The sequence below is a fragment of the Gossypium hirsutum genome, chromosome A05, assembly GCF_007990345.1.
Source record: "Gossypium hirsutum isolate 1008001.06 chromosome A05, Gossypium_hirsutum_v2.1, whole genome shotgun sequence".
NCBI lineage: Eukaryota > Viridiplantae > Streptophyta > Magnoliopsida > Malvales > Malvaceae > Gossypium > Gossypium hirsutum.
In genome coordinates this window covers 107715575-107741064 of record NC_053428.1, presented here as the reverse complement: position 1 = coordinate 107741064, position 25490 = coordinate 107715575, and the positions used below count along the sequence as shown (strand labels likewise).

At 32.4% G+C, this 25490-nt stretch overlaps 1 protein-coding gene across 5 annotated transcripts; it reads left to right on the top strand.

The window, feature by feature from the left end:
* Positions 1-819: 819 nt before the first annotated feature.
* On the top strand, positions 820-7324 carry LOC107959510 (phosphoglucan phosphatase DSP4, amyloplastic). 5 transcript variants are annotated; one of them, XM_016895581.2, is made up of 14 exons: positions 820-973; positions 1083-1167; positions 1281-1325; positions 2044-2146; positions 2435-2511; positions 2603-2679; positions 2858-2938; positions 3128-3260; positions 3400-3459; positions 4039-4095; positions 5018-5113; positions 5977-6036; positions 6528-6635; positions 7089-7324. In XM_016895581.2, the coding sequence occupies exons 1-14, from the start codon at positions 948-950 to the stop codon at positions 7215-7217; spliced, it is 1137 nt and encodes a 378-aa protein (XP_016751070.1). In that variant the 5' UTR covers positions 820-947; the 3' UTR covers positions 7218-7324. The 5 variants fall into 5 exon arrangements, with proteins under 5 accessions (XP_016751070.1, XP_016751073.1, XP_016751071.1 ...); XM_016895584.2 differs by having other exon boundaries at positions 834-973; positions 1083-1155; XM_016895582.2 differs by having other exon boundaries at positions 834-973; positions 1077-1155.
* Positions 7325-25490: the final 18166 nt, after the last annotated feature.

The window sequence follows — 25490 nt, the reverse complement described above, 5'->3', positions numbered from 1 at the left end:
GTTCCTCTTCAGAGGGTGGAATGGTCATGGCTTTTCTTTCAATATTCATATCAGGGATCGTGTTTTTAGCCTCGACAAACCCCTTTAGACAACACTGCGGTTAATAGATATAGACTTACTTAACAAAGTCTTCATATACTGAATCTTATAGAAAGGCTACGAAAAATATTTTTAAAAAAAAACTGAATTTTACAATAAACTTAGCTATATTGCGACTCTTATAGAAAAGACTTGACTGTATGGAACATAACTTAACTCAAATCGAACCAAACCCGTTTTATCTAAACTTGTAACCTTAGAGGATGAAATTGCAACGTCTTTAACTCAATAATAAATAAAGGCATAATGAGAGTTTTTGGCCCTCAAACTTTACAAAAGTCATTTTAGCCTTCCATTTGTGTTTTTTTTATTATGTTAAATTACCTTAAAATAGATAGAAAAGTTAACTTTACTGACATAGAAGACACGTGGACTGTCACACCAAAATTTAATTAATTTTTAAAATTAATTAAATATTAACATGTCATCCACCTAATAATTCACTTATATGTCACATCAACAAAGTTAAAAAAACGTAAATTTTTTTCTCCATTTTGAGTGATTTGACAAAAAAATACAAATTAAAAAAATTTTAAAAAGATAAAAAATTAAATGAAAAATTAAAATATTTTTTTTTATAAAAATTAAAAAACAAATCATTATCACATAAATAAATGATGGAGATCTACGATTCTAGGAATGTGGACCCGACCGATCGGTCCGAATGGCATACTTGAGATTCTTTAAAAAATCATTACTCTTTTTAAAATTTCCCAAACCAACAAACTGTCTATAAAAGCCACCAAAAATAAATGAATAATTGAATAAAACTAAATCACAACTGTAACTAAGATTTTTTTCTTGGTGTCATCTCCAAAGATCTTTTTTCTTCTCGTCTGATCATCACAATGAATTGTCTTCAGAATCTTCCGAGGTCTGATCAAAATCTTTTCTTTTCAATTCTTTTTAATATCCAATCTTTATTTGTCTCAGAATCTAATCTAAAAAGCTTGCTAAAAGTTTGTTGTTTGGAATAGTTTCAGATCCTATGCCTTGCCATTTCAAGGTTTCAAGTGCAATCCAAGAAAACTACTTTCTTGTTCCCTTAACATGATGGTACATTTCCAGGTTTTACCTCTTTATCCCTGAATTTGTTGTATAGTTTTATCATTCCATATTAGCGATATCCACTGGATTTATCTTTTCGTTCTTTGCTTGTTGAATTTTGTGATTTAATGTAGGGTGGGATGAACTCGAGTAATGTACCGCGGAGTATGGTAGTTAAGGTAACTTAATTATCTGTGAATTTCGGATTCGTTTCCTGGGCTTTCGTTAGAATTTTAGTATTAGCATCAGGGATTTGTTGTTTTGCGGTAGATTCTAATATTTCTTTTCGTTGTTTTGCTCTATTTGTTGTAGTTTTCTAAAGAGACAGTTCCTTAACTTTTCTTCTTGGATTAAGATATTATGTGTTTTTTGCGTTTTGATACTTTACTCTTTAGTATTTGTGGATGGATGGATGGATGGTATTCTTCCATTGGAACAAGGTAAATAACATGTTTCACTTACAAGTCATTATTAGAAACTTTTTATGGTAGGAAATACGAAGTTTACGGAAAGATCTTTTTAAGTAAAAATAATTGATTAAGCTGCTGTATATGTTTGAGATTCTTTTCATAATCATAATCATAAATGATAAAATGTCGATGCCAATGTTGCAACTTGAGACTGACCTGCATTAAATTTTAAACCAGGGGATGTAGTAATTTTTATTTGCATTTATCATATACCACGTTAAACCAAAATGATCTACACTCTTTCTAAAAACATGTATAGCATTTGACAGTTGCACCGAAATGTACCAGGAAGTTCAATAACTTTTTGGTAGTTCATACATGATTGAATTATTGGTATTATGATGAAAAAGGTGTCTCTGCATGCGGCTTAACATGCTGCTTGATTGACTTTGAACCTAGATTTGTTGGCTAATTTATTTTTTGACAGGCAATTCCTGGTTCCACATCAAGTGAGAAAACGAGTAACTCTGACTCAGAGGGGAAAAAATCTGAGACATATAGTCATGATATGACAGAAGCTATGGGCGCTGGTAAGTTCACTTGTGTGTTGCTTTTGCTTTAAGTTTGAGGATGGCTTTTAGGTGCATTTTTCGTGTCCAGGGCTCAGACTCATGTCTTTTGATGCGAGATTCAAAAAATAAGCTAAACCTTACTGTAATGTCTCATAATAGCAGGCAGATCTTCATATGAAGTCTCAACATGAAAACTCAATATTCTGGTGTAGTGGTATTCTTGCTTTGGTGGTCACTGTATTATATAGTTTGGTTGCTTTCTTTGTTTAGTCATTTTTAATCATTTCTTCATGTGGTTTTCTGCAGTTTTGACCTATAGGCATGAATTGGGAATGAACTACAACTTTATCCGTCCAGACCTAATTGTGGGCTCATGTCTGCAGGTAATTCTCATTTCTAAGTGAATAATAGTAGAAAATTTCCCCTTAAATGGTCACCCAAAGTTAAAATTTTTCTTTCTCTTTAAATCAACAGACTCCTGAAGACGTTGACAAGTTACGAAAGATCGGAGTTAAAACGATATTTTGCTTGCAGCAAGACCCAGATTTGGAGTATCCTAGACACTATTGTCATTGAAGTTCTATCTAAATTTATGATTTGAAGAACAAAAGTAACTAATTTCTCTTACATATTTTCACATGCATGATTATTTGTTGGTAACATTTGAACATGTAATTGACAAGAAGGTTGAGGAATTAAGTGCTGTATTTCCTTTACTAGAATTTCCAGATATTTTGGGGTCGATATTGGCACCATTCGAGATTATGCCAAGAAATGTGGTGATATTGAACACATACGTGCTCAAATAAGGTCAGACATCAAAATTGACTGATACACTATATTAAGTTTTCACTGTGAACAACATCTGTAAAGTTATTTGTGAAACTAGTGATTAGTATTTTGTTTTCATAGCAATTTTTATGTGTCACTAATACATTAACGAGTGATTTGGAGTCCTTTTTGTTGTTAATCTAGTTGGGTTGATATTGGATGAAGCAGGGACTTCGATGCATTTGATTTACGGATGAGGCTTCCGGCTGTGGTTAGTATATTGCATAAGGCCGTAAATCGGAATGGAGGTGTAACATATATCCATTGTACCGCTGGACTTGGAAGAGCTCCTGCTGTTGCGGTATTGAACTTATTTTTATTTGTCTGAAATGTCTTTCCATACAGATTTTATAGCTAAACCTTGATGAAATGAGCTGTGTTTTTGTTCCTCTAATTTATCTTAATACTGATCTGTACATTTTTGTTGTTACTAATTACAGTTGGCATACATGTTCTGGGTTCAAGGCTATAAACTTAGCGAAGCTCACAGAGAACTGCTGGTATCTTTGCCTTTGTTTCCATGCTTTTCTTTTCGGGTCAATTCAATTTTGGGTGCCTGGATTTGTTTCTACCATTTTAGGGTTGACTTTATCCTTGAATAAATATTCATAAGAATGATGCTTCTCAATCAACTAGTACATTCAGTGATTACTGTGATTGTTTTTGCAATGGCAGCCATTTGGTTGAGAGTTCCTTGATTTAAGTGGCACCAATCTAGATTCTAGGATCTAAGTTTTGGTGTCTGAACAGCTTGCTTTACCGTTATAACAATAAGCACTCCCTTCATTTTTTGTCCCTCCTTTCAAAGAAACAGGCACCAATCTGATCCCTATCATAGAAGTAATTTCAGGTTAGAAGTTAGTTTATGTCAATTCTGGAAATAATTTTGGAAGACATTAAACTGGTGGGATAGTAACCTCTAGACTTATTCCTTTTTTCCCCTCTAGACTTATTCCTTTTTTCCCTCTCTCTTTTTCTTTGTTAAAGATTAAAGAGGGTTTTGCATTGTTATAGTGTGCAACTGTGTGCAGGTTATCTTATAACATCTCTGATATATTTTTTCATTTCTCCTCTTTCAGAGCAAACGCTCATGCTTCCCTAAATTGGAGGCCATCAAAAGTGCTACTGCTGATATTGTGAGTTGTTTTCCTTCTATTACGATAGGCATAATCATTCATGAACCCAAAAGTTTTTATTTTCATTTTGGATGTTTGAATTTGTTTGTTTATTGTATGAAGAGTAGATCTTGTTATTTGCTACAAGTTTCATATAAATGCTGCTTGATTGTGCAGAAAACATTTTTAGTTTCCTTTTTATTTTGGTAGTGCTAATATATATTTAATATGTGAAGCATGCAAGCCCTTCTCCTGAATATTTGGTTAGAATTCTTGTCCTTGTTTGGCATTAATCCGTTTGCTTTCTTGTATGGTTTAAGTCATTCATATTCTTGAAATTGAATATGGTTGCAAATGATTGGCTTCTATATAATATTTTTCTTGCCTTAGCTCTTCAATGGAGCATTTTTTTGGTGACTTCAGTTGAAATAAATATATCTAAGGATTATAAGGGTAATTGAATTCTTGATGATTTTATTTGTTTTGTTTCTCTGTACATGCTAAAGATAGTGACAAATAAAACTAATGAGGTAACTATAAATCCATGGGACTTGCATTGCACTTTCTCGGTTTATCTTTCCCCTTCCCTCTCTCTCTCTCTCCCCTTTAGCAGCATTGTTATTGATTAATATGAAGGTTAGAAATGTAGAAAAGCTATTCTATTATCTGCTTCATTGAGTTCATGAAATTGTAAAGCATTCTCTCTTTTGGTGTTCAATACAATATGTTTATTGCAGCATTCTCTAAAGAATAAGCTCATGCAGTCATTGAAAAACATTTATTTATTATTTGGTGTGTAATATATATAATGTTCATTGCAGTAGTCACTGGAAGACAAGCTTCATGATGTTGTTATTATTATATTTAAAATTTCCTAGACAAGCATTATATATTGAATGAGAAGTTTTTACAAACTCATTTATCATATTTTCTCAATGTACAGCTCACTGATCTCAAGAAGGAGCTTGTCACTTTGTCATGGGAAGACAGAAAGTGCTCTACAGTGGAAGTTTCTGGACTTGATATAGGTTGGGGCCAGGTAATGATCCACTATTCATTATTAGCACATTTGAGCTACTCTAGTTCTTGAGAATTATAGAAGCCACGGACTTCGTTCAAGGATGCAAAAAATGCCAATCCTTCAAATACATAGAAAAATTCGGAAAAATCTGAACATAACCGTGTCGGTGACATTTATATCCAACACTGCCACCCGAGCCCAAGTAACATAGCTGTGAAGATACTTGACTGTTGGAAACAAATATTTTTACAGTTCTCAGTTGAATAATATTGACTCCAGGAAAACATATTCACCACTCTTTGCATATTCCAGCTGTTTTCTAAATAGATGTATCATATGCTTTTAGGGATAGTATTCTCTCTAAATCTAGACAGTTGTTCCTTTCAGTTATGATGAAGGATAGCATAACTACAAGATAGTTGCTATTTTATATGTTGAAAAAGATAACCTTATTATATTTATAGAAAGTAAGATTGGTTGATTTTCTTTTCTAAAGGATACAAATAGTTAGCTTCGTTTACAGTAGGCAAGATAAGTTGAATCAAGCACTCTTTTCTTAAAGAGCAAGTGGATTATGTGGTATCCAAAGTGAGGCCTCTATTCCTCATGGTAGCTTTGAACCTAAATCTTGCATGTCATATCCAACTGATTTTGTGCATATAGAGAGTTCTTTGTTTCCTCTATATTGGATTCAGAAGTGTGTTCTACATATGAGGCAGATTGTGGTTAATTCTTTTGCTTTTATTCCCTTTACATGCAAAGTTGAAATAAGTTTTGAGAAGATTTCAATGGATTATTCATTCTTGTTAAGATGAAATACTAATTAATTCATTCACTTTCTGCTTTTTTATTATTCTACCTATATTGTCTTATTTATCCAGAGAATGCCTTTGAAGTTTGACAAAGAGAATGGTTCATGGACACTTCAGAGAGAACTTCCGGTAATCATATTTTGTTCGCTGGACTGTGTTTAATTTGTCTTTAATTTGTTCGATGCTGAAAAATATATTCAGTATCTTACATTTTCCCTGTTACAACTTATTGCTTTCTTGCCCTGTTTTCTTTTAATGTTTCTCTTATCCATGTTCATTCTGAGTATCCTATTGGGACAAAAATTTCGCCTAGTGACCACTCATGGATTTAAGATTAAGATCCCTGTGCATTTATGTTTCAGTTATATCAAGTCTCCCAATTTGCATGCATTTGTCTTCAGGACCAGAACTTCTATCCTAGTTCTTATTTAAGCTATTTAAATGCTTCATTCATTCATGCGTCTAACGCTCATAGAAAATATCATAGAATTCTTACTCTCACTTTAGTGTTAGGAACGAAACGATTGGTACAGGTCTAAATTATTAGTATAGTTTTTCTTAGCAATAACATATGTAGACTACATTACAAGATAATGGTTCGTTTTTTGTTTCTTTCACAGGAAGGACGCTATGAGTACAAATATATAGTTGATGGTGAATGGACCTACAATGAGTTTGAACTGGTAACAACCCCTAACAAAGATGGCCATGTCAACAATTTTCTTCATGTAAGTTTCTACTTTCTAGTTTGGTTGTCAAGTGAGGAGCTCAATCTTGTATTATCCATTATGTATGTACCATTTATGTTAATCAGACTTGGGAGTGAGTATTGGGTATGGGTATGAGTACGAGTACGATTTTTTAAGTTTTCTTGGAGGTTACCCATTTGCCAGACAGGAATGTCAGACAAGGGTACTTCCAGAAAAAGAATTAGGAGTAACATATATATCATGGATTTATTTACCCATGTGTTAGACATAATGTTAGACATGGATATTTGGAGATAAATAAAGAGTCAGAGCCACATGGAGCACACTTAACTGCCCCAACATTGTGTAAATTAGTTCCAGAGGTACCTCCAATGGACCATTATTAGATAGTTTGAAAGAAGATTGTTCACAAAGCTGAATCAGTTGTGAATAAATTTGTGAGGTGGAAGTTAATATTTGTGATGGGTGCAGGTTGTGAACGGTGACCCAAACAGCGCAAATGGAGAAGTTCGGAAGAGGTTGACTAGTGACGATCCTGATCTTACCAAAGAAGAACGGATTAAGATTAGACGGTTTCTGGAATCCTTAACTGAAGAATAGAATAGAAAAAGCAAACATGTAAATTTTGTTTGAAATAAGCTTGTATCCTACTGTTATCTTGTACAATTACTACAATAAATTGATGGCTTTAATAATTGCCCACAAAATACCACCTTCAAAAATAAACACCCCTTTATTTATTTTGAGACACAAGTTAACGAGGCTTTCACTATTTATTTAAATAATATTCAAGAATTACCATGATCTTTAGACTCATTATAATAAAAAGAAAAAGAAAATAGACCCATCTACCAACCAAGAGCTACAACAAAACTCTCATCGACCACCGACGTCGGAACATCACACGGGACTTTCCTCAACAAAGTTCTGCTCCGGAGAAGAGAAAAGAGCTCAAACAAGGCCCCAAAAGAGGTTATTAAACCGAGAGAATGGCATAAAAAATAGAGCAAAAACAGGGAGAAGGACGACCAACCACTGACGGCAGGTGGTTGGCCGTCAAGGACGTGAAAAAAAAAAAGAAAAGGCTGAAGTTGTGCTTAGGTTTTGAGCTTTTATAGTTCTTTATTCAACTAGTATAATAATAAATAATAATATGTAATTTACTACTATTATATATATATATTACAATATATATTATAATAATAGATATAGTTTTACATGATATTATAATATTCAATCATTGATGCATATATATAAATTATTAATATATTGTATGATATGATATAGCATTATATAATATAATAGGAGGACTAACTTTCAAATATAAGAAAAAGTATAGGGACATAGAGCATATTTCAACAATTATAATAATAAACAATAATATATGATAATAATTAATATATTACGTACTATGATGTTGTCATAAACCAACTAAAAATTCGACAAAGTCAAGTGCACCTATCAATTAATAGTATAGCTACGGTGAGTACAGATATCGTTCCCACGAAGACTAAAAGTATTAGTAATTACCGTCTTTCTATTATTTAACCGAAAAATTGGAGTGATGGATTAAAACTAAAATTAACTAAATTAATTAACTAAAAAACATAACAAAAAACAAATCAGGAAAATAATCGATTAACAACCAAGAAGCAAGACAATATCTAAGAAAGAATCCACCTAGACTTCATCTATCATTGTAGCGACCTAAAAATTTTGGTGGATTCGGGGTCGCTAATTGTGGCAATCTAGTGAAAAAGTTTGAAAACTGAAGTTTGATTTTAAAATAAAGAGGGAGTCGCCACCGATCCTTTTCCTAGGTGTGATCGGACACCTACAAAATTCTCCTTTTTTAGAAAACTTTATTCTTAAGCTTTTCTAAAAAGAGGTAATTTTAGGTCTGCGTGAAAATCCAGAGAAAATTAGGGTTCGGGAGTCGGTTACGCGCGAGGAAGGTATTAGCACCCTCGCGACGCCCAAAATTGGTATCTCGTTAAACACATGTTGTCTTAATTTTCAAAAATGCGAACTCAATGTAAAGTTTAGTTATGATCCGAAAAAAAAACGAGAAATTTTAGTTTATTCCGGTTTTGAGAAGGATATGCCGTTTTAACACGAGTCAATTGACGTTCACCCAACATAGCGATGAACTCGATGACTTAATGTTTAATCGGTACATTTCCTTGTTTATTGAAATTAATTAGCAAAACAAGTATATGATTTTTGAAATAATGCAAAATAAATTGATATGAAATAAAAATAAATAAATGATAGGGCTAGGCATATATTGAAACAAATAATCGAGGTGACAATAATATTAGAAAATAATAACCGTGCATGCAAGATCAAATGCAATGTTAGCATTGAATACGAGAACGTAATAAGAATACAATGATTACACATATGAAGATAATTAAGAGTATATACGTAAAATATTTATATAAATGGTAGTAGTGTTAGAAATATATTATACGTATAGTGTTTGAAGTACATATAAGATAGTAAAAAAGTACATAACTAGCAACAATAAAATAAAATATATACATATATGTGTAAAAAATAATATTATAAAAAGGGTATGTATACATGTATAAAAAAATAAATGTATTAACAATGAATATAATAGGGGTAAGAAAACAAGTATATACACAATATATATGTAACGTGGTACTAAGGATATATATATATACAATACAGTATTTAAAATAATATTTACGTAATATAAAAATATAATATTAAAAGGTATATGTACATACGTAATATATAAATACATATATAATATAATGTTAAAATATTTACATAATATATATCATAATAATGTGGAAAACGAATATTAATAATGTTACATAAATATATACCTATATATATATTAAAGATATATATAAACATATACTAATATCAATACAAATAATAAGGATAACATATAAAAAATACATACATGAAATAGTATATATAAGAAAACATAACTAATAATAAAATATACATACAACGACATAAAAGTATATGAACAGTAAGAAATATACAATACATAACATTAAAAATATATATAATAATATACACAAATATAATATATATATATATTAAAATAATAATATGAAAAAGAAAAGCATCCGTACATTATATAAGTACATACATGAAGATATACACTAATGTACAATAATAATAATAATAATAATAATATTGAAATACAAAAAATGTAATATTTAATAAAGAAACAAAAACAAATAAAAAAGGACTAAAATTGAACTAATAACAAAGTTTTGGGGCAAATGTGAAAGGAAATAAAGAGAAAAGTGCTTATTTGAGCGCGCACAAAACATAGGGGACCGAAACAACAATTATTCCTTTCCATTAAAACGCAGCACATTGGCGGGGACTAAATCGAAAAGCGCAAGAAATTATGGGGCCAAATTGGAAACAAGAAAAATGACTTAATTGCAAAACCCTGAAAAAGCGGAAGGACTGCGCGCATAAATATCCCATTCAAACGAAAACACGCGGATCCTCTAGCGGGTCGGGTCGGATGGGTCGGGCATGGTCAAAACGACGTCATTTTGGGGCTTAAGTGTAGCCCCCAAAACGACGTCGTTTTGGAGGGCTATATAAGGCCTAAAATAACCAAAAAAAAATCATTTGGGGAGAAGGAAAGAAAAAAAGAAGAGAGAGGGAAGAGAGAAGGGAGAGAGAAGGGAAGGGGAAGGGGAATCCGGAAAAGGTAAAAAATATTTTTTTATTTTTTTATGTTTATACTTTTTTGTATTTTTTATATATATTAATATTTATGTATGGAAAATAGGTTTAGAGAACGAGACTAACAAAATAAAGAAAAAGATTACCTTATATTTGTAGTTTTTGATTTTTTTGACAACTTTGAACTTCTGATTTCAGTGTTAAAGTCACGGCTTGTACATGTGTTTCATTCTATCTTGGTTATTGATTTCTTTTGAACACTTGAATGAATGTTAAAAACGAAAACAGAAAAGAAAAAAACCCCCCTTTTTACAGTGTTTCATTCGGCTTTTTATAGCCTGTTTTGTTACACACTTTGTTATTATTTTTTTTCTATTCTTGCTTCTGCTTTGCTTGTCTGTTATTTTTGCAGGGCATGGCCGGTGTTGGTGGTGGGAGTGTCAGACGGTATGGGACTGTTGTAGTGGAGGTATGGGGCTGTTGTAGTGAGGGTATGGGGTTCCTTCATGGTTGCGGCGCAGAACAAAAGGGGGGGACTTAGGGTTGCTGAGATATTTTGTGTGTTGGGCTAGGTGGGCTTTTAGGGTTTTTGTATTATTTGGGTCAATCGGGTTTGGGTTGTAAGAGGGGGCAATGGGCTTGGTATTAGTGGGCCAAAATTGGCCTACTACAATCATTATCAATCTAAATTATGCAATTTCTTCACTTAGTATTTTGATCCGTAGAAATCCCTATATTATGTTAATATCTCTCTTCAAGACTAAGAACAACTAACTCTAGGTTGATTAATTGAAATTTCATTCTAATTAAAACCCCTATTATCGCATTAACTCAATCTGTATATTCTCCTATTAGATTTGACTCTAATCCAGTAGATTTATGTCGTTCTATTTCTAGGATTGCATGCAACTCCACTCCATTACGCTAGATCTACTTTTAATATGGTCTATAACAAAATCCATCCTAGGGTTCATCTTCTTAGGTATTTGAAAAATTAGTTCATGATAACAAAGATAGTATAACCACAAAAAATAAAGAAACTTATAATAAACTTCAAAGAAATCAAAATGAGATCTTCAATCTTAACAGAAATCTTCTTTAGAGTCGGCTTCAATGGTATTCTCCGAATTGTTTTCTTAAATATTCTATAACGGCTCTCCTCTATCTTCTTATCTTTGTCATATATATGTCTTAGAATGCTCGAAAAACCTGTAGGTTTGGAGTGCGATTTGCAATTTTCACACGGTCTGGCACATGACCGTGTGGCAGCCCGTTTGGCTTCTAAAACTTGCTCCAATTTTTTGATTTTCGCTCTTTTTTGCTCATTTGCTCCCAAATCCTCTCCTAAGTATAAAAACATGAATTTAAAGGATTAGGGGCAGAAAATTCACCATTTTAAATCAAATAATCATCTAAAAACACATTAAGAATGAGACTAAAATATGTTACTTGTGGCATTTATCATACTACTCTAGTATTAAAGTATGTGATACAGTATTATATAATGAAATAATATATTTTATAAGTATTAATATATATTATATTATAGATTATAATAAAAGATATAACATCAATAGCTATGTGTAATTTAGTATATTATGTTTATAATTATAACTAACAATACATAAATTATTATTCAAATTTTAATATCTTAATAAAATATTATTTTTATAAAATTAGATTTCAAATTGGGATTTAACTTTTACAAATTGTAATTGGGTATTAAGTTTAATTTCTTTTTATTTTGGAGTTGAGATTTCGATTATAATTAGTTTATTTTGAGTTTGGGTAATAAAGAGCATATTATTTAGGTTTGAACTTAGTATAATATATTTGAATTTTTGAATAAATATTTTAGGATATGAGCATCATATTTATAAATTTAATAAGAAAAATAAAAAATTATTCGATTGTCAATATAATATAATAATGAACAATAAAAGATATTTTCGTTAGTTTATATAATATCATAGAATAATAAATTTTACATTTAATTATTTTATATAAAATAAACTTATTAAATATATATAATTTATATTTTTTATAAGGTAAATTTGAATTGCGTTGTCATCAAATAAAATTAAAATGAAGTATTACATTTGAAACTAATATATTAATAACTTATAAAATTCAAAATTATTTAAATTTGTCAGAGACCAACCGACTCGATCCGACCCGAAAAAATCCGAGTGTGAAAGGGCTCAATCCAACCATCATATTTTATATTTCCTTTATATAAATCATGCATGTCAAGTTTTACGTAAAATTAAAATTTTTTAACTATTTGTTTATGTAAAAAATTTCAACTTTTCAATCAATATATATATATAGTATTTTAGATCAATATAATAGATATATTAAATTAGTTCGAAAATTTACATGCATGAAAAGTATGATCATTAGAATATTATCCTACAAAGAGATATGAAATTGTATAAAATTATTTTAATTTTACACCAATATAAGTGGATCCTTCCCTCTACATATTCAATTTTCTTAATTCTAAATTCGAGTATTTTAATGCAAATATTAAAAACTGATTTGGTCTAGTGTTTTTTTAGGCTTAATATAACATTTGGTACCTAAACTTGACACTTTTTTCTAATTTGGTACCTAAACTTGACTCTTTTTCCTTAATTTGGTACATAATCTTTTTTTGTTCGATTGGCACTTGAACTTGCCAAACATTTTACAAATTACTCTAATATACTAACAATATTTTTTATGAGGTAGCAAAAATAATCAATGTATGATCGACATGTGACAGATGATATGTTTTTTTTATACATTCAATTACTTTTAGTTTTATTTATTTATTTATTTCATTAATTAAAAATAATTAATTTATTCTAATTTGGATTTTTAAAACTCTTTTTTTTCTTACTTAATATTAATTTGTTAAGCATAGCTAAATACCTATTTTTTTAACATGAATTTCCTCTAATACTAACAAATTTTTGTAGCATAACAAATTTTTTTTAACACCATTAGCATTTTGTGTAATTTGTATAACATTTAATAAATTTAAGTACCAAATTGAACCTAAAAAAAAGCTTATGTACCAAATTAGGAAAAAAAAAGTCAAGTTCAAGTATCAAATTAGGCCCAAAAAAATTTAAGCATCAAATTAGGCTAAAAAAATTTAGATGTCAAATTAAAAAAAATACCGAAACTAAGTACCAAATATTATATTAACTTTTTATTTTTATTTTGTTGGTCATATTTTCTAATATTTGACGTGATTCATGTATGTTAGTAAAGAAGAAGATATAAACATGGGAACCGTAAATTCCTTTTTAAATAATGGCCCAAAAAGTATTCCCTTCTTAAATTAAAAAAAAAATGAAAAGAAAGAAGAGAACATCTGCCAATCTAAATAAAATCCCTATAGTACAGCTAGGAACAGCACACCTTCATATGGATTTGTCAATAATATTCTTGTAAAACAAACAATTAAAGGAATTAATGAAAAAAGAAAACGGGTAGTTCAAGTATGATAGTAACATATTTTATGTTTACAAGTTTAGTATGAAATGAAAATATGGGATAAAAATGTTGTCAATATTTACTCATCTTTGTGAATGTCTAATTCAGGTCCATTTTACGTTGGCACATTTTTTTTATTTTTTGAAGAATATTTATAATATTTTAATTTAATATTTAACATTTTTTTATATCTTTTTCATTTATTGAAATTTTATATATAGTAACTTAATATTTTTTAATGTTTGCATTATACTATTATATATTATTATAATTTAATTTTTTATATGTTATAAATTACATAATATAACATCGGACTTTGAATATTTGAATCCAAGTCTAACTCGTATTTTAAACGAATCTAACTTTTTTATTCAAACCCATTTTTTAACCTAATATTTTAAGCGAAACCCTCCTAAAATTCGAGCATACTTTTGGACTTGAGTGGTGTGAGACCTCATGTATTTTGAATTTTTTAGTCATATCGGATTCAATTATTTTAAAATTAAGTAGAATTAGATTCTACAAAGCTCAAACTCCGAAATTTTATTTAAAAAAATTTAATATTGTTGATAAGAATTAATGTGATACGATTGTTGACACCATTTTTTGGATGAAAACGGGGTCGACTTGGATTTTAAAAATGAAACGAAAATGGGAGTCGCCACCAATCTTTTTTGATGAGGTGTGATCGGGTCACCTTTAAAAGCAGTTGTTTTTAATAAACAATTTAATTTTATTAAAACAATGAGTTTGGTCTACGAAATTCAGAAAAATGAGTTCGGGAGTCGGTTACGCACGAGGAAGGATTAGCACCCTCGATACGCCCAAAATTGGTACCTAGTTAATTAGTTAGTGTCTTAATGTCGAAAATTAAAAACTCGAAAAGAATTTTAAAAATATGATCCCTCCTTATATCGTGTTATTTTAAAAATACTCGAATAAATCAAAATGGAAAATGCCTCCTTATCTCGAAGTAACAAGATGTTATATCCAGTAAGTTAGGACACGACACCTCATATTTTTGAGAGTAAACTTGCCTTTCATTTTCTTTATTTAAACCTCATTTATTTTAATTTTAAAAGGATATTCGATTACTTAGAATCAACGAGAAAAATCGAAGCTCAGTAAGTTAGGGCACGATTTTCTCGAACTTTCTAAATACGGAATATTGCCTTTACTTTCGAAAAATCCTCATATCGAGAAAACCACGTGTCATATCCAATGCGTTAGGACACAACATATTGAAATCCCGATAATGAGTTTTTTTATTTATGTTGTTTATTAAAGAGCATTCTCGAGTATTTAGATTCAACAGAAAATTAGAACCCGGCACGTTAGGGCCCAATTCTCTCGAAGATCCCAAGTATCGAGTATTGCCTTTATTTCCAAAATTTTCCTTTTTTACGAATTTGGGTAAAAATTGATGTGACGGAATAACAATTACGATAATGCGAGCAAAAATAATACGAGCGAAAATAACAAAAATAAATATATAAAAGAATCAATTATATACAATAACAAGTAAATAAACAAAATAAAAAATGAAAACATTTTTTAAAAATAATAATGGACACATAAATAAATAAATAAACATAAAGTAAAACAATAATAATAAAGAAATGAATAAAATTATAAACATTTTAAAAATGTATGTATGAATTTTAAAAAATTTAAAATACAAAAAAAAAACTATGTAGGTATATATATAATGAAAATATGTATGTCTATACGTATATATATGTGTATGTATAAGAATTATAAAATATGAAAACATAATTACATATATATAAAGAACATGCGCATGTGTGTATATATATTACATAAAGACAAAAAAAGATATAAATATGTATATTATAAAAATAAAATAACGTAAGTGTGTACATACATTTATAAGTATATGAATTAAAATATGTAAATATATAAGTATATATATATGCATGTAGAAAATACGAAATATAAAAATATATATTTAAAATAAATAAAGAATATGTACATGTATATAAATTATAAAAAGAATATGTATGTGCATATATAATGACTTAAATCAAATAATACAAATAAAAAGAAAGATATTAGGTAAATAATAAATATATATATATATAACTTAAAATAAATAATAGAGGAACTCCCCTTTTCTAAAAAAAATAATTAAATGAACTAAAGGATGAAATTAAAATCAAATCAAAATCCGGGGGTCCAAACTGTAAATATATGAAATATGTGGTAAAGGGACTGAAATAAAAGGCACCGAGGACATGGGGGACCTTTAGGGAGATATTCCCCATCCCAAAACGCAGTGAGAGTCTGCGCATGGTCCAAGGACCAGATTGAAACAGACGCCATATTTGCAGCCCAAATCTAAAAGAAATAAAGAGTTATATTGCACCTTCACGCAAGATGGAGGGACTAAATGCATAAATTACCCATTAGGGCAAAGCATGCACAATATCCCCCACCAAACGGCGCATTAATGGTTAATAAAACCCAAAATGTTTTTTTTTTTACTTTTCTAGCAAAAATTGAAAGAGTCTCTCCCCTTTTTTTAAAACCCCTTTTTTTCAAACACCCAACTCTTGGGTTTCTTAACACCTGGAGCGCCACCGCCACAGCCACAAAGATCGACGGCCGACGATGAAGGAGAGACCCCCCGGCGGCACGGTCACGGCCAACTCCTGTGAGTTTCTCCTCCCCTTATTTTTTTTGCTTTTGATTTTATAGTTATTTAAAATAGATTTGCAAAAGAAAAGAAAAAAAAGAATAAAACAAACAAATAAATAAATAGAAAAAAACGAAGAGTAAATAACAAGGATTTAACCCTTTAAAATTTCTATTCTTTTTGATTTCTGATGTGGGTTCTTTTACAAAGAAAATCCCCCCCTTTTTGTGATCGATTTTGGCTTTTTTAAAGCCGATCTATAAAATATTCATTTCCTATTTTTTGTTTTCGTTCTTTTGTTTATTCTTTCCCCCATCCCTCGCATGCTTCCTTTTGCTGTTGTTTTTGTCTCTGTTGCAGGTGTGTCGGGTATGGGTGGTGCACGTGATGGCCAAGGGCAGAGGTAGCATGGGGCGACTGAATCTTGGGGACAGAGGGAGGAGCGGCTAGTTTTTTTTGTTTGCTGAAAATTAGTTAAGGTTGTGGGCTGATTGGGCTTTTAGGGTTTTAATTTGTTTGGGTTTAAATTTTGGGTTATTTTGTTGGTATGGGCCCGGGCAAAATGGGCTCGTACAGCTGCCCCTCTTTGCTTGTTGTCGTGTAACGAGAACAGAGCAAAGACTAAGAAGGCCAATTTTGCCGGGTCTCACCGAGTCTTGATTTTATGGTGCTTATCTTCTTCAAGTAACCTCATTTCAGTCCACTGCGTCTTCTTGCTTTGATCCACTTCACGGCAACTTCAGATACGCCTTGTAGCTTCAATCTACTTTGTTACGACTCCATGGGGATGAGATCTGTGTTTTTAGTCTGCTCCACTACTGCTTAGGGAGATAAGACTTGATGCGATCTGCTCCACTATTGCTTAGGGAGATAAGATCTGTAATCTTCACTCTATTCCACTGTTGCCCAGGGAAGTAAGATTACTGGCTTCAATGTACTCCACTGTAATCAGTGAGGTAAAATCTGCCATCATCAATCTGCTTCTTTACCAAATACAGGAAGGCAAGATCTGCAATCTTCAATCTATTCCACTGCCAAATACAGGGAGATAGAGTTATCGGCTTTAATGTACTCCACTGTAGTCAGGGAGGTAAAATCTGCCATCTTCGATCTGCTTCTCTGCCAAATACAAGAAGGCAAGATCTGCAATCTTCAATCTATTCCACTGCCAAATACAGGGAGATAGAGTTATCGGCTTCAATGTACTCCACTGTAGTCAGGGAGGTAAAATCTGCCATCTTTGATCTGCTTCGCTGCCAAATACAGGAAGGCAAGATCTGCAATCTTCAATCTATTCCACTGCCAAATACAGGGAGATAGAATTATCGGCTTCAATGTACTCCATTGTAGTCAGGGAGGTAAAATCTGCCATCTTCGATCTGCTTCGCTGCCAAATACAGGAAGGCAAGATCTGCGATCTTCAATCTATTCCACTGCCAAATACAGGGAGATAGAATTATCGGCTTCAATGTACTCCACTTTAGTCAGGGAGGTAAAATCTGCCATCTTCGATCTGCTTCGCTGCCAAATACAGGAAGGCAAGATCTGCAATCTTCAATCTATTCCACTGCCAAATACAGGGAGATAGAGTTATCGGCTTCAATGTACTCAACTGTAGTCAGGGAGGTAAAATCTGCCATCTTCGATCTGCTTCGCTGCCAAATACAGGAAGGCAAGATCTGCAATCTTCAATCTACTTCACGCCAATACATGAAGATAAGATCTGCTTTCTTCGATCTACTTCACCACCAGTATGGGAAGACAAGATCTGTATCTTCGATCCACTTCCTACCAATATAGGAAAATAGGACCTGCTATCTTCGATCTACTTCACGCCAATAAATGAAGACAAGATTTGCTTTCTTCGATCTACTTCCTACCAATATAGGAAGACAAGATCTGCATCTTCGATCCATTTCCTACCAATATAGGAAGATAGGACCTGTTATCTTTGATCTACTTCACGCCAATACATGAAGATAAGATTCATTTTCTTAGATCTACTTCGCCACCAATATGGGAAGACAAGGTCTGGTTCTTCGATCCATTTCCTACCAATATAGGAAGATAGGACCTGTTATCTTTGATCTACTTCACGCCAATACATGAAGATAAGATCCACTTTCTTCGATCTACTTCGCTACCAATATGGGAAGACAAGGTCTGCATCGTCGATCCACTTCCTACCAATATAGGAAGACAGGACCTGTTATCTTTGATCTACTTCACGCTAATACATGAAGACAATATCTGCTTTCTTCGATCTACTTCCTACCAATATAGGAAGACAAGATCTGCATCTTCGATCCACTTCCTACCAATATAGGAAGACAAGACCTACTATATTTGATCTACTTCACGCCAATACATGAAGACAATATCTGCTTTCTTCGATCTACTTCCTACCAATATAGGAAGACAAGATCTGCATCTTCGATCCACTTCCTACCAATATAGGAAGACAAGACCTACTATCTTTGATCTACTTCACGCTAATACATGAAGATAAGATCTGCTTTCTTCGATCTACTTCGCCACCAGTATGGGAAGACAAGATCTGCATCGTCGATCCACTTCCTACCAATATAGGAAGACCGGACCTGTTATCTTTGATCTACTTCACGCCAATACATGAAGACAAGATCTGATTTCTTCGATCTACTTCGCCACCAATATGGAAAGACAAGATCTGCATCTTCGATCTACTTCACGCCAATACATGAAGGTAAAATCTGCTTTCTTCGATCTACTTCGCCACCAGTATGGGAAGACAAGATCTGCATCGTCGATCCACTTCCTACCAATATAGGAAGACCGGACCTGTTATCTTTGATCTACTTCACGTCAATACATGAAGACAAGATCTGCTTTCTTCGATCTACTTCCTACCAATACAGGAAGACAGAATCTGTATCTTCGATCTACTTCCTACCAATATAGGAAGACAGAATCTGCTTCCTTCGATCTACTTCACGCCAATACATGAAGGCAAGATCTGCTTTAATGACTTCAATCCATCCCACTGTAACTTCAGGGGTATAGAATTTGTTTCTTTGATCTGTTCTCTGGGGAACATGACCTGCAAAATCCATTTCATGGACCTATTTATGCCTAGTGTTTAGGATGACATGATCAGAATGAATCAAATGCTCCTAACTAGATGTGTATGTATTATATTTGTAGAATGTCATGAGAATGATCCATTTTTAATGCTTAGGTTGTCATTCCTTATTGTTCATCAAGGTTCTATCACTGATGCCTTCTTGTTCAGCCAGTTTGACAGAAAACCCAAAGAAATAGACGCTATTTAGACTATCATTTCTCAAATGTTTCCAACCCTTAGGTTTGGTTAGTTCTAAACAATAGTCCTGTTTCAGGTCCTCGTATTATTTAGAAACTTTCAGAGTAATATGCAGAACTCCTTCTGCATGTGTATTGTCAATCCATTAATCATTATTTCAATGAAAAATGCTTAAAAAGATTATCAAAATGGACAAAATAAAATTTTGCTGAGAGCAAAGCTCGAAATGAATAAATCAATCAAAATAGCAACTTTTGCTGAGATATGATGAAAAAGATTATTACAATGAATAAGATGGAACTTTATTGAGAGCAGAGCTCAGATAGTAAATTTTGCTAAGATGTAAATAAGATAAAAACAGGTGCCCCAGATATCGCAGCATGAGCTTCTCTGCCCCAAACTTCTTAAGGACCCTTTTGAACTTGATATGTGTTTAGAAGTCCTAGAAGGCTTTGTTGATGCCCCAAGATGTAGCATCTCTCCTTCTTATTAATTCAGAAAGGGCAAGACTACCGCATGCCCCACCTTTGAACAAAATTTGAACTGCCCATTCATGGGTTTTCAATTCAAAACCCTTTGGTCTCAAGGCGCCCTTTGCGGGTTTTCACATTGGCCTCTCCTTTTTCTTTTTCTTTTTTCTTTTCTTTTTCATTTTTTCATTTTTCTTTTCGTTTTTTTTCAAGTGAAGTATTTATTTCTTGAATCAGAATTCTCGAGATTAGGCAGGTTCTTGCCATCCATCCTGTCAATATCAACGCTTTTTCAGATAAGGCCTTCCACATAAGGTCCTTTCCAGTTCGGCATCCATTTTCTTCTGAAGTCCTTTTGTATGGCAAGAATATTCTTCGATATCAGGTCTCCTTCTTGGAATTCTCTGGGGCGAACCTTTTTTGGTGAGCTCGCGTATTTTATTTTTGGTACTTTTGACCAAGACGGATAACCTTGAATCTTTCCTCTTCAATCAAATTTAACTGATCATATCGGGCTTGGATTTGCTTCATCCAGATTCAGCTCTGACAAGACTTAAAGGGTAGAAATATCAACTTTGATTGGTAAAACTACCTCTATTCCATATACTAGTGAGAACTGAGTTGCTCCAGTAGAGGTTTTTCTTTTATTTGGTTTTTTTGTTTTTTTTTGCTTTTTATTTTTTTTATTTTTTTGCCTCCACTGAACTGTTCATTTTGGGCGGCATGGTGTTAATAGACTGCAAACTTCTGATGTCGTGTCGTTGTTCAAATTCAATGCATTGTCTGATATGAGCATTTTTGGCATTCCATATTGACATATGATTCTTCAAGAAATTTGCTGATTGTCAGCTTTGTGATATTGGCATATGAAACAACCTCTACCCACTTTACGAAATAATCGATGACTACAAAGATGACTCGATGACCGCTAGAAGCTTTTGGCGAGATTAGCCCAATGACCTCCATGCCCCCACATAGAGAAAGGTCATGGAAAAGTCATAACATGAATAGATGGAGGTACCTGAATTTTGTCCCCGTAAATTTGGCCCTTGTGGCGTTTCTTGGTATAACTGATGCAATCCTCTTTCATGGTGGGCCAGCTGTACCCATATCTCATGATTCACTTGGCCATTGCAAAATCAATGCATGGGTTCCTCGGATACCCTTATGGATATTTTCTAATACTTTCTTAGCCTCAATAGCATCCACATGTCTTGGTAGCTCAGGCATATCTTGATCATACGAAAATATCTTTGAATTCTCAGAGTAACTCAATTATGTCCTGCTTTGTCTCTGCGGTGATACAAGCTCTGATTTTCACCTTTTTCTCTTCTCCTAAGCTCATAATTTCAAACTAATTTTTTTTAAGGCAGGGTCTGTTTCGACTTGTTCTACCATCCTTAACAAATCAGGAGATAAACCATAATCTCGGTCGTCTTCAAAGTCCTGAGGTACCTCTAGACACATATCTTGCTCAAAAGGAGATTCTTAGTCAATAGCAGTGTCGCTCATATCATTGATATCTAGAGACCTGTTATAGGAATGAAAGAAGACTCAAAGAACAAATGAATCAAAGGGTAATTTTCTGTGTGGTATGAATATGAATGAAATAGAATGAACAAAAAGAATGTTTTCCAAAACAAGACACAAAGATGCATTTCATTGAAATAAAGAATAATGGACACGTGCCTTTTTCACAAAAGGATTTTCTATTGCTCCCAGGCTTAGAGCAATAAGAGTGTTATGAATATTACTCTAAAATGGTCCTAAAAATTACAAGAATATCCTTCACAGTCCGGTTGTTTAGAACACCTCTAGGGATGTAGAAACAAATCCCTAATAGGTTTTTTAAGTTCTTTCTTCAAAGGCGCGAACATCTTTCCTTTCCATACCATAGATATCTCCAAAGAATTCTAATTCTTTTTCCTCCATCTGGCTCTGTACTAGAGTTCTGAACTCAAAGCACTTTTGGATTTTAGGAAATTTATTGTGTGCAATGAAATGTAATGTTAATGAATGAAAAGATGCATGCAATGAAATGTAATGCAGATGCATGGATGCAAAAAGAGACGCTGATTCTTGATTCAATTCTATTAGAACAACTTTACTAGAAAATAAATCTCTTTACATAAAATGGATATATACAGTTTTGCCCTCGTAGGCGGAGTCCTTCGATCCTCTTCTTCAATCGAGCGTTAAGGTAAGTCTCACGAATTCTTCAAAAGGGACGTCGCTTCTATCTCCGTTTTACTTGATTCGGGCCGTGACTCGTTGCTCACTCAATCTCGTGATCCTCGTTGGCTTCTCTTTTTAAGAAAGTTCAGCAGCTCTCAAATAATCTTTGTCATCTTGAATTCTCAGGCAACGGAGCAATGGTTGTGTAGTCCTCCATTAAATTACCATCCTTCTCTTATCATGTTTTCTTAGACCATATTCGGACAACCGTATTATTATCCACTTTATCAAGAAACTCATTTCCTTATGACAAGCTCTCTATTTAACAACCGAACATGAATCAACACCTCTTTTTATGATGAAAATGCAATGCAATCATAACAAAAAGAAAACATGTTAGTACAAAGCAAAAGCAAGTAAGAATAAATAGAACACCTATTTGGGTGAATACTAGGGGTTCGAGGTGGTTCTACCTAGGGTGGGCTCCTAAGGTTCACTACATGAGGTTTAGTTCTAAAGTAAGGGTACCTGAACCAGCAGATTCCTCGATCCTCACCCATTATAGGCTCATACGGACTGAGTTCAGTTCAGGGGAATACATTTCCCTATGGCCATGCGGAGATGAAAATCTCACGAAGACATAGGTACGGATGTATCCCGAAAGCGATTCACTATCCCATGCGGAGGTGAAAACCTCACGAAGGCGTAGTTTCTCACTCCCACTTAAAAGGGTATGACCAGCGGTCATGCAATGTAATGTGCAGAGGTATAAAATAAAATACAGAACACGATAAAAAAATATAACTCAAAACAAAAGAGATGCAATGAGAGGATCGTAAATTTAAATCGAATTTTCAACTTTTGACTAAAAGACAAGAAAACCGAACGTGAATCAACACCTCTTTTTATGATGAAAATGCAATGCAATCATAACAAAAAGAAAACATGTTAGTACAAAGCAAAAGCAAGCAAGAATAAATAGAACACCTATTTGGGTGAATACTAGGGGTTCGAGGTGGTTCTACCTAGGGTGGGCTCCTAAGGTTCACTACATGAGGTTTAGTTCTAAAGTAAGGGTACCTGAACCAGCAGATTCCTCGATCCTCACCCATTATAGGCTCATACGGACTGAGTTCAGTTCAAGGGAATACATTTCCCTATGGCCATGCGGAGATGAAAATCTCACGAAGACATAGGTACGGATGTATCCCGAAAGCGATTCACTATCCCATGCGGAGGTGAAAACCTCACGAAGGCGTAGTTTCTCACTCCCACTTAAAAGGGTATGACCAGCGGTCATGCAATGTAATGTGCAGAGGTATAAAATAAAATACAGAACACGATAAAAAAATATAACTCAAAACAAAAGAGATGCAATGAGAGGATCGTAAATTTAAATCGAATTTTCAACTTTTGACAAAAAGACAAGAAATAATCAACACGTGGCTTGACTCTCTTATTGTCCCCAGTGGAGTCGCCAAGCTGTTGACACCATTTTTTGGATGAAAACGGGGTCGACTTGGATTTTAAAAATGAAACGAAAATGGGAGTCGCCACCAATCTTTTTTGATGAGGTGTGATCGGGTCACCTTTAAAAGCAGTTGTTTTTAATAAACAATTTAATTTTATTAAAACAATGAGTTTGGTCTACGAAATTCAGAAAAATGAGTTCGGGAGTCGGTTACGCACGAGGAAGGATTAGCACCCTCGATACGCCCAAAATTGGTACCTAGTTAATTAGTTAGTGTCTTAATGTCGAAAATTAAAAACTCGAAAAGAATTTTAAAAATATGATCCCTCCTTATATCGTGTTATTTTAAAAATACTCGAATAAATCAAAATGGAAAATGCCTCCTTATCTCGAAGTAACAAGATGTTATATCCAGTAAGTTAGGACACGACACCTCATATTTTTGAGAGTAAACTTGCCTTTCATTTTCTTTATTTAAACCTCATTTATTTTAATTTTAAAAGGATATTCGATTACTTAGAATCAACGAGAAAAATCGAAGCTCAGTAAGTTAGGGCACGATTTTCTCGAACTTTCTAAATACGGAATATTGCCTTTACTTTCGAAAATCCTCATATCGAGAAAACCACGTGTCATATCCAATGCGTTAGGACACAACATATTGAAATCCCGATAATGAGTTTTTTTATTTATGTTGTTTATTAAAGAGCATTCTCGAGTATTTAGATTCAACAGAAAATTAGAACCCGGCACGTTAGGGCCCAATTCTCTCGAAGATCCCAAGTATCGAGTATTGCCTTTATTTCCAAAATTTTCCTTTTTTACGAATTTGGGTAAAAATTGATGTGACGGAATAACAATTACGATAATGCGAGCAAAAATAATACGAGCGAAAATAACAAAAATAAATATATAAAAGAATCAATTATATACAATAACAAGTAAATAAACAAAATAAAAAATGAAAACATTTTTTAAAAATAATAATGGACACATAAATAAATAAATAAACATAAAGTAAAACAATAATAATAAAGAAATGAATAAAATTATAAACATTTTAAAAATGTATGTATGAATTTTAAAAATTTAAAATACAAAAAAAAAAACTATGTAGGTATATATATAATGAAAATATGTATGTCTATACGTATATATATGTGTATGTATAAGAATTATAAAATATGAAAACATAATTACATATATATAAAGAACATGCGCATGTGTGTATATATATTACATAAAGACAAAAAAGATATAAATATGTATATTATAAAAATAAAATAACGTAAGTGTGTACATACATTTATAAGTATATGAATTAAAATATGTAAATATATAAGTATATATATATGCATGTAGAAAATACGAAATATAAAATATATATTTAAAATAAATAAAGAATATGTACATGTATATAAATTATAAAAAGAATATGTATGTGCATATATAATGACTTAAATCAAATAATACAAATAAAAGAAAGATATTAGGTAAATAATAAATATATATATATAACTTAAAATAAATAATAGAGGAACTCCCCTTTTCTAAAAAAATAATTAAATGAACTAAAGGATGAAATTAAAATCAAATCAAAATCCGGGGGTCCAAACTGTAAATA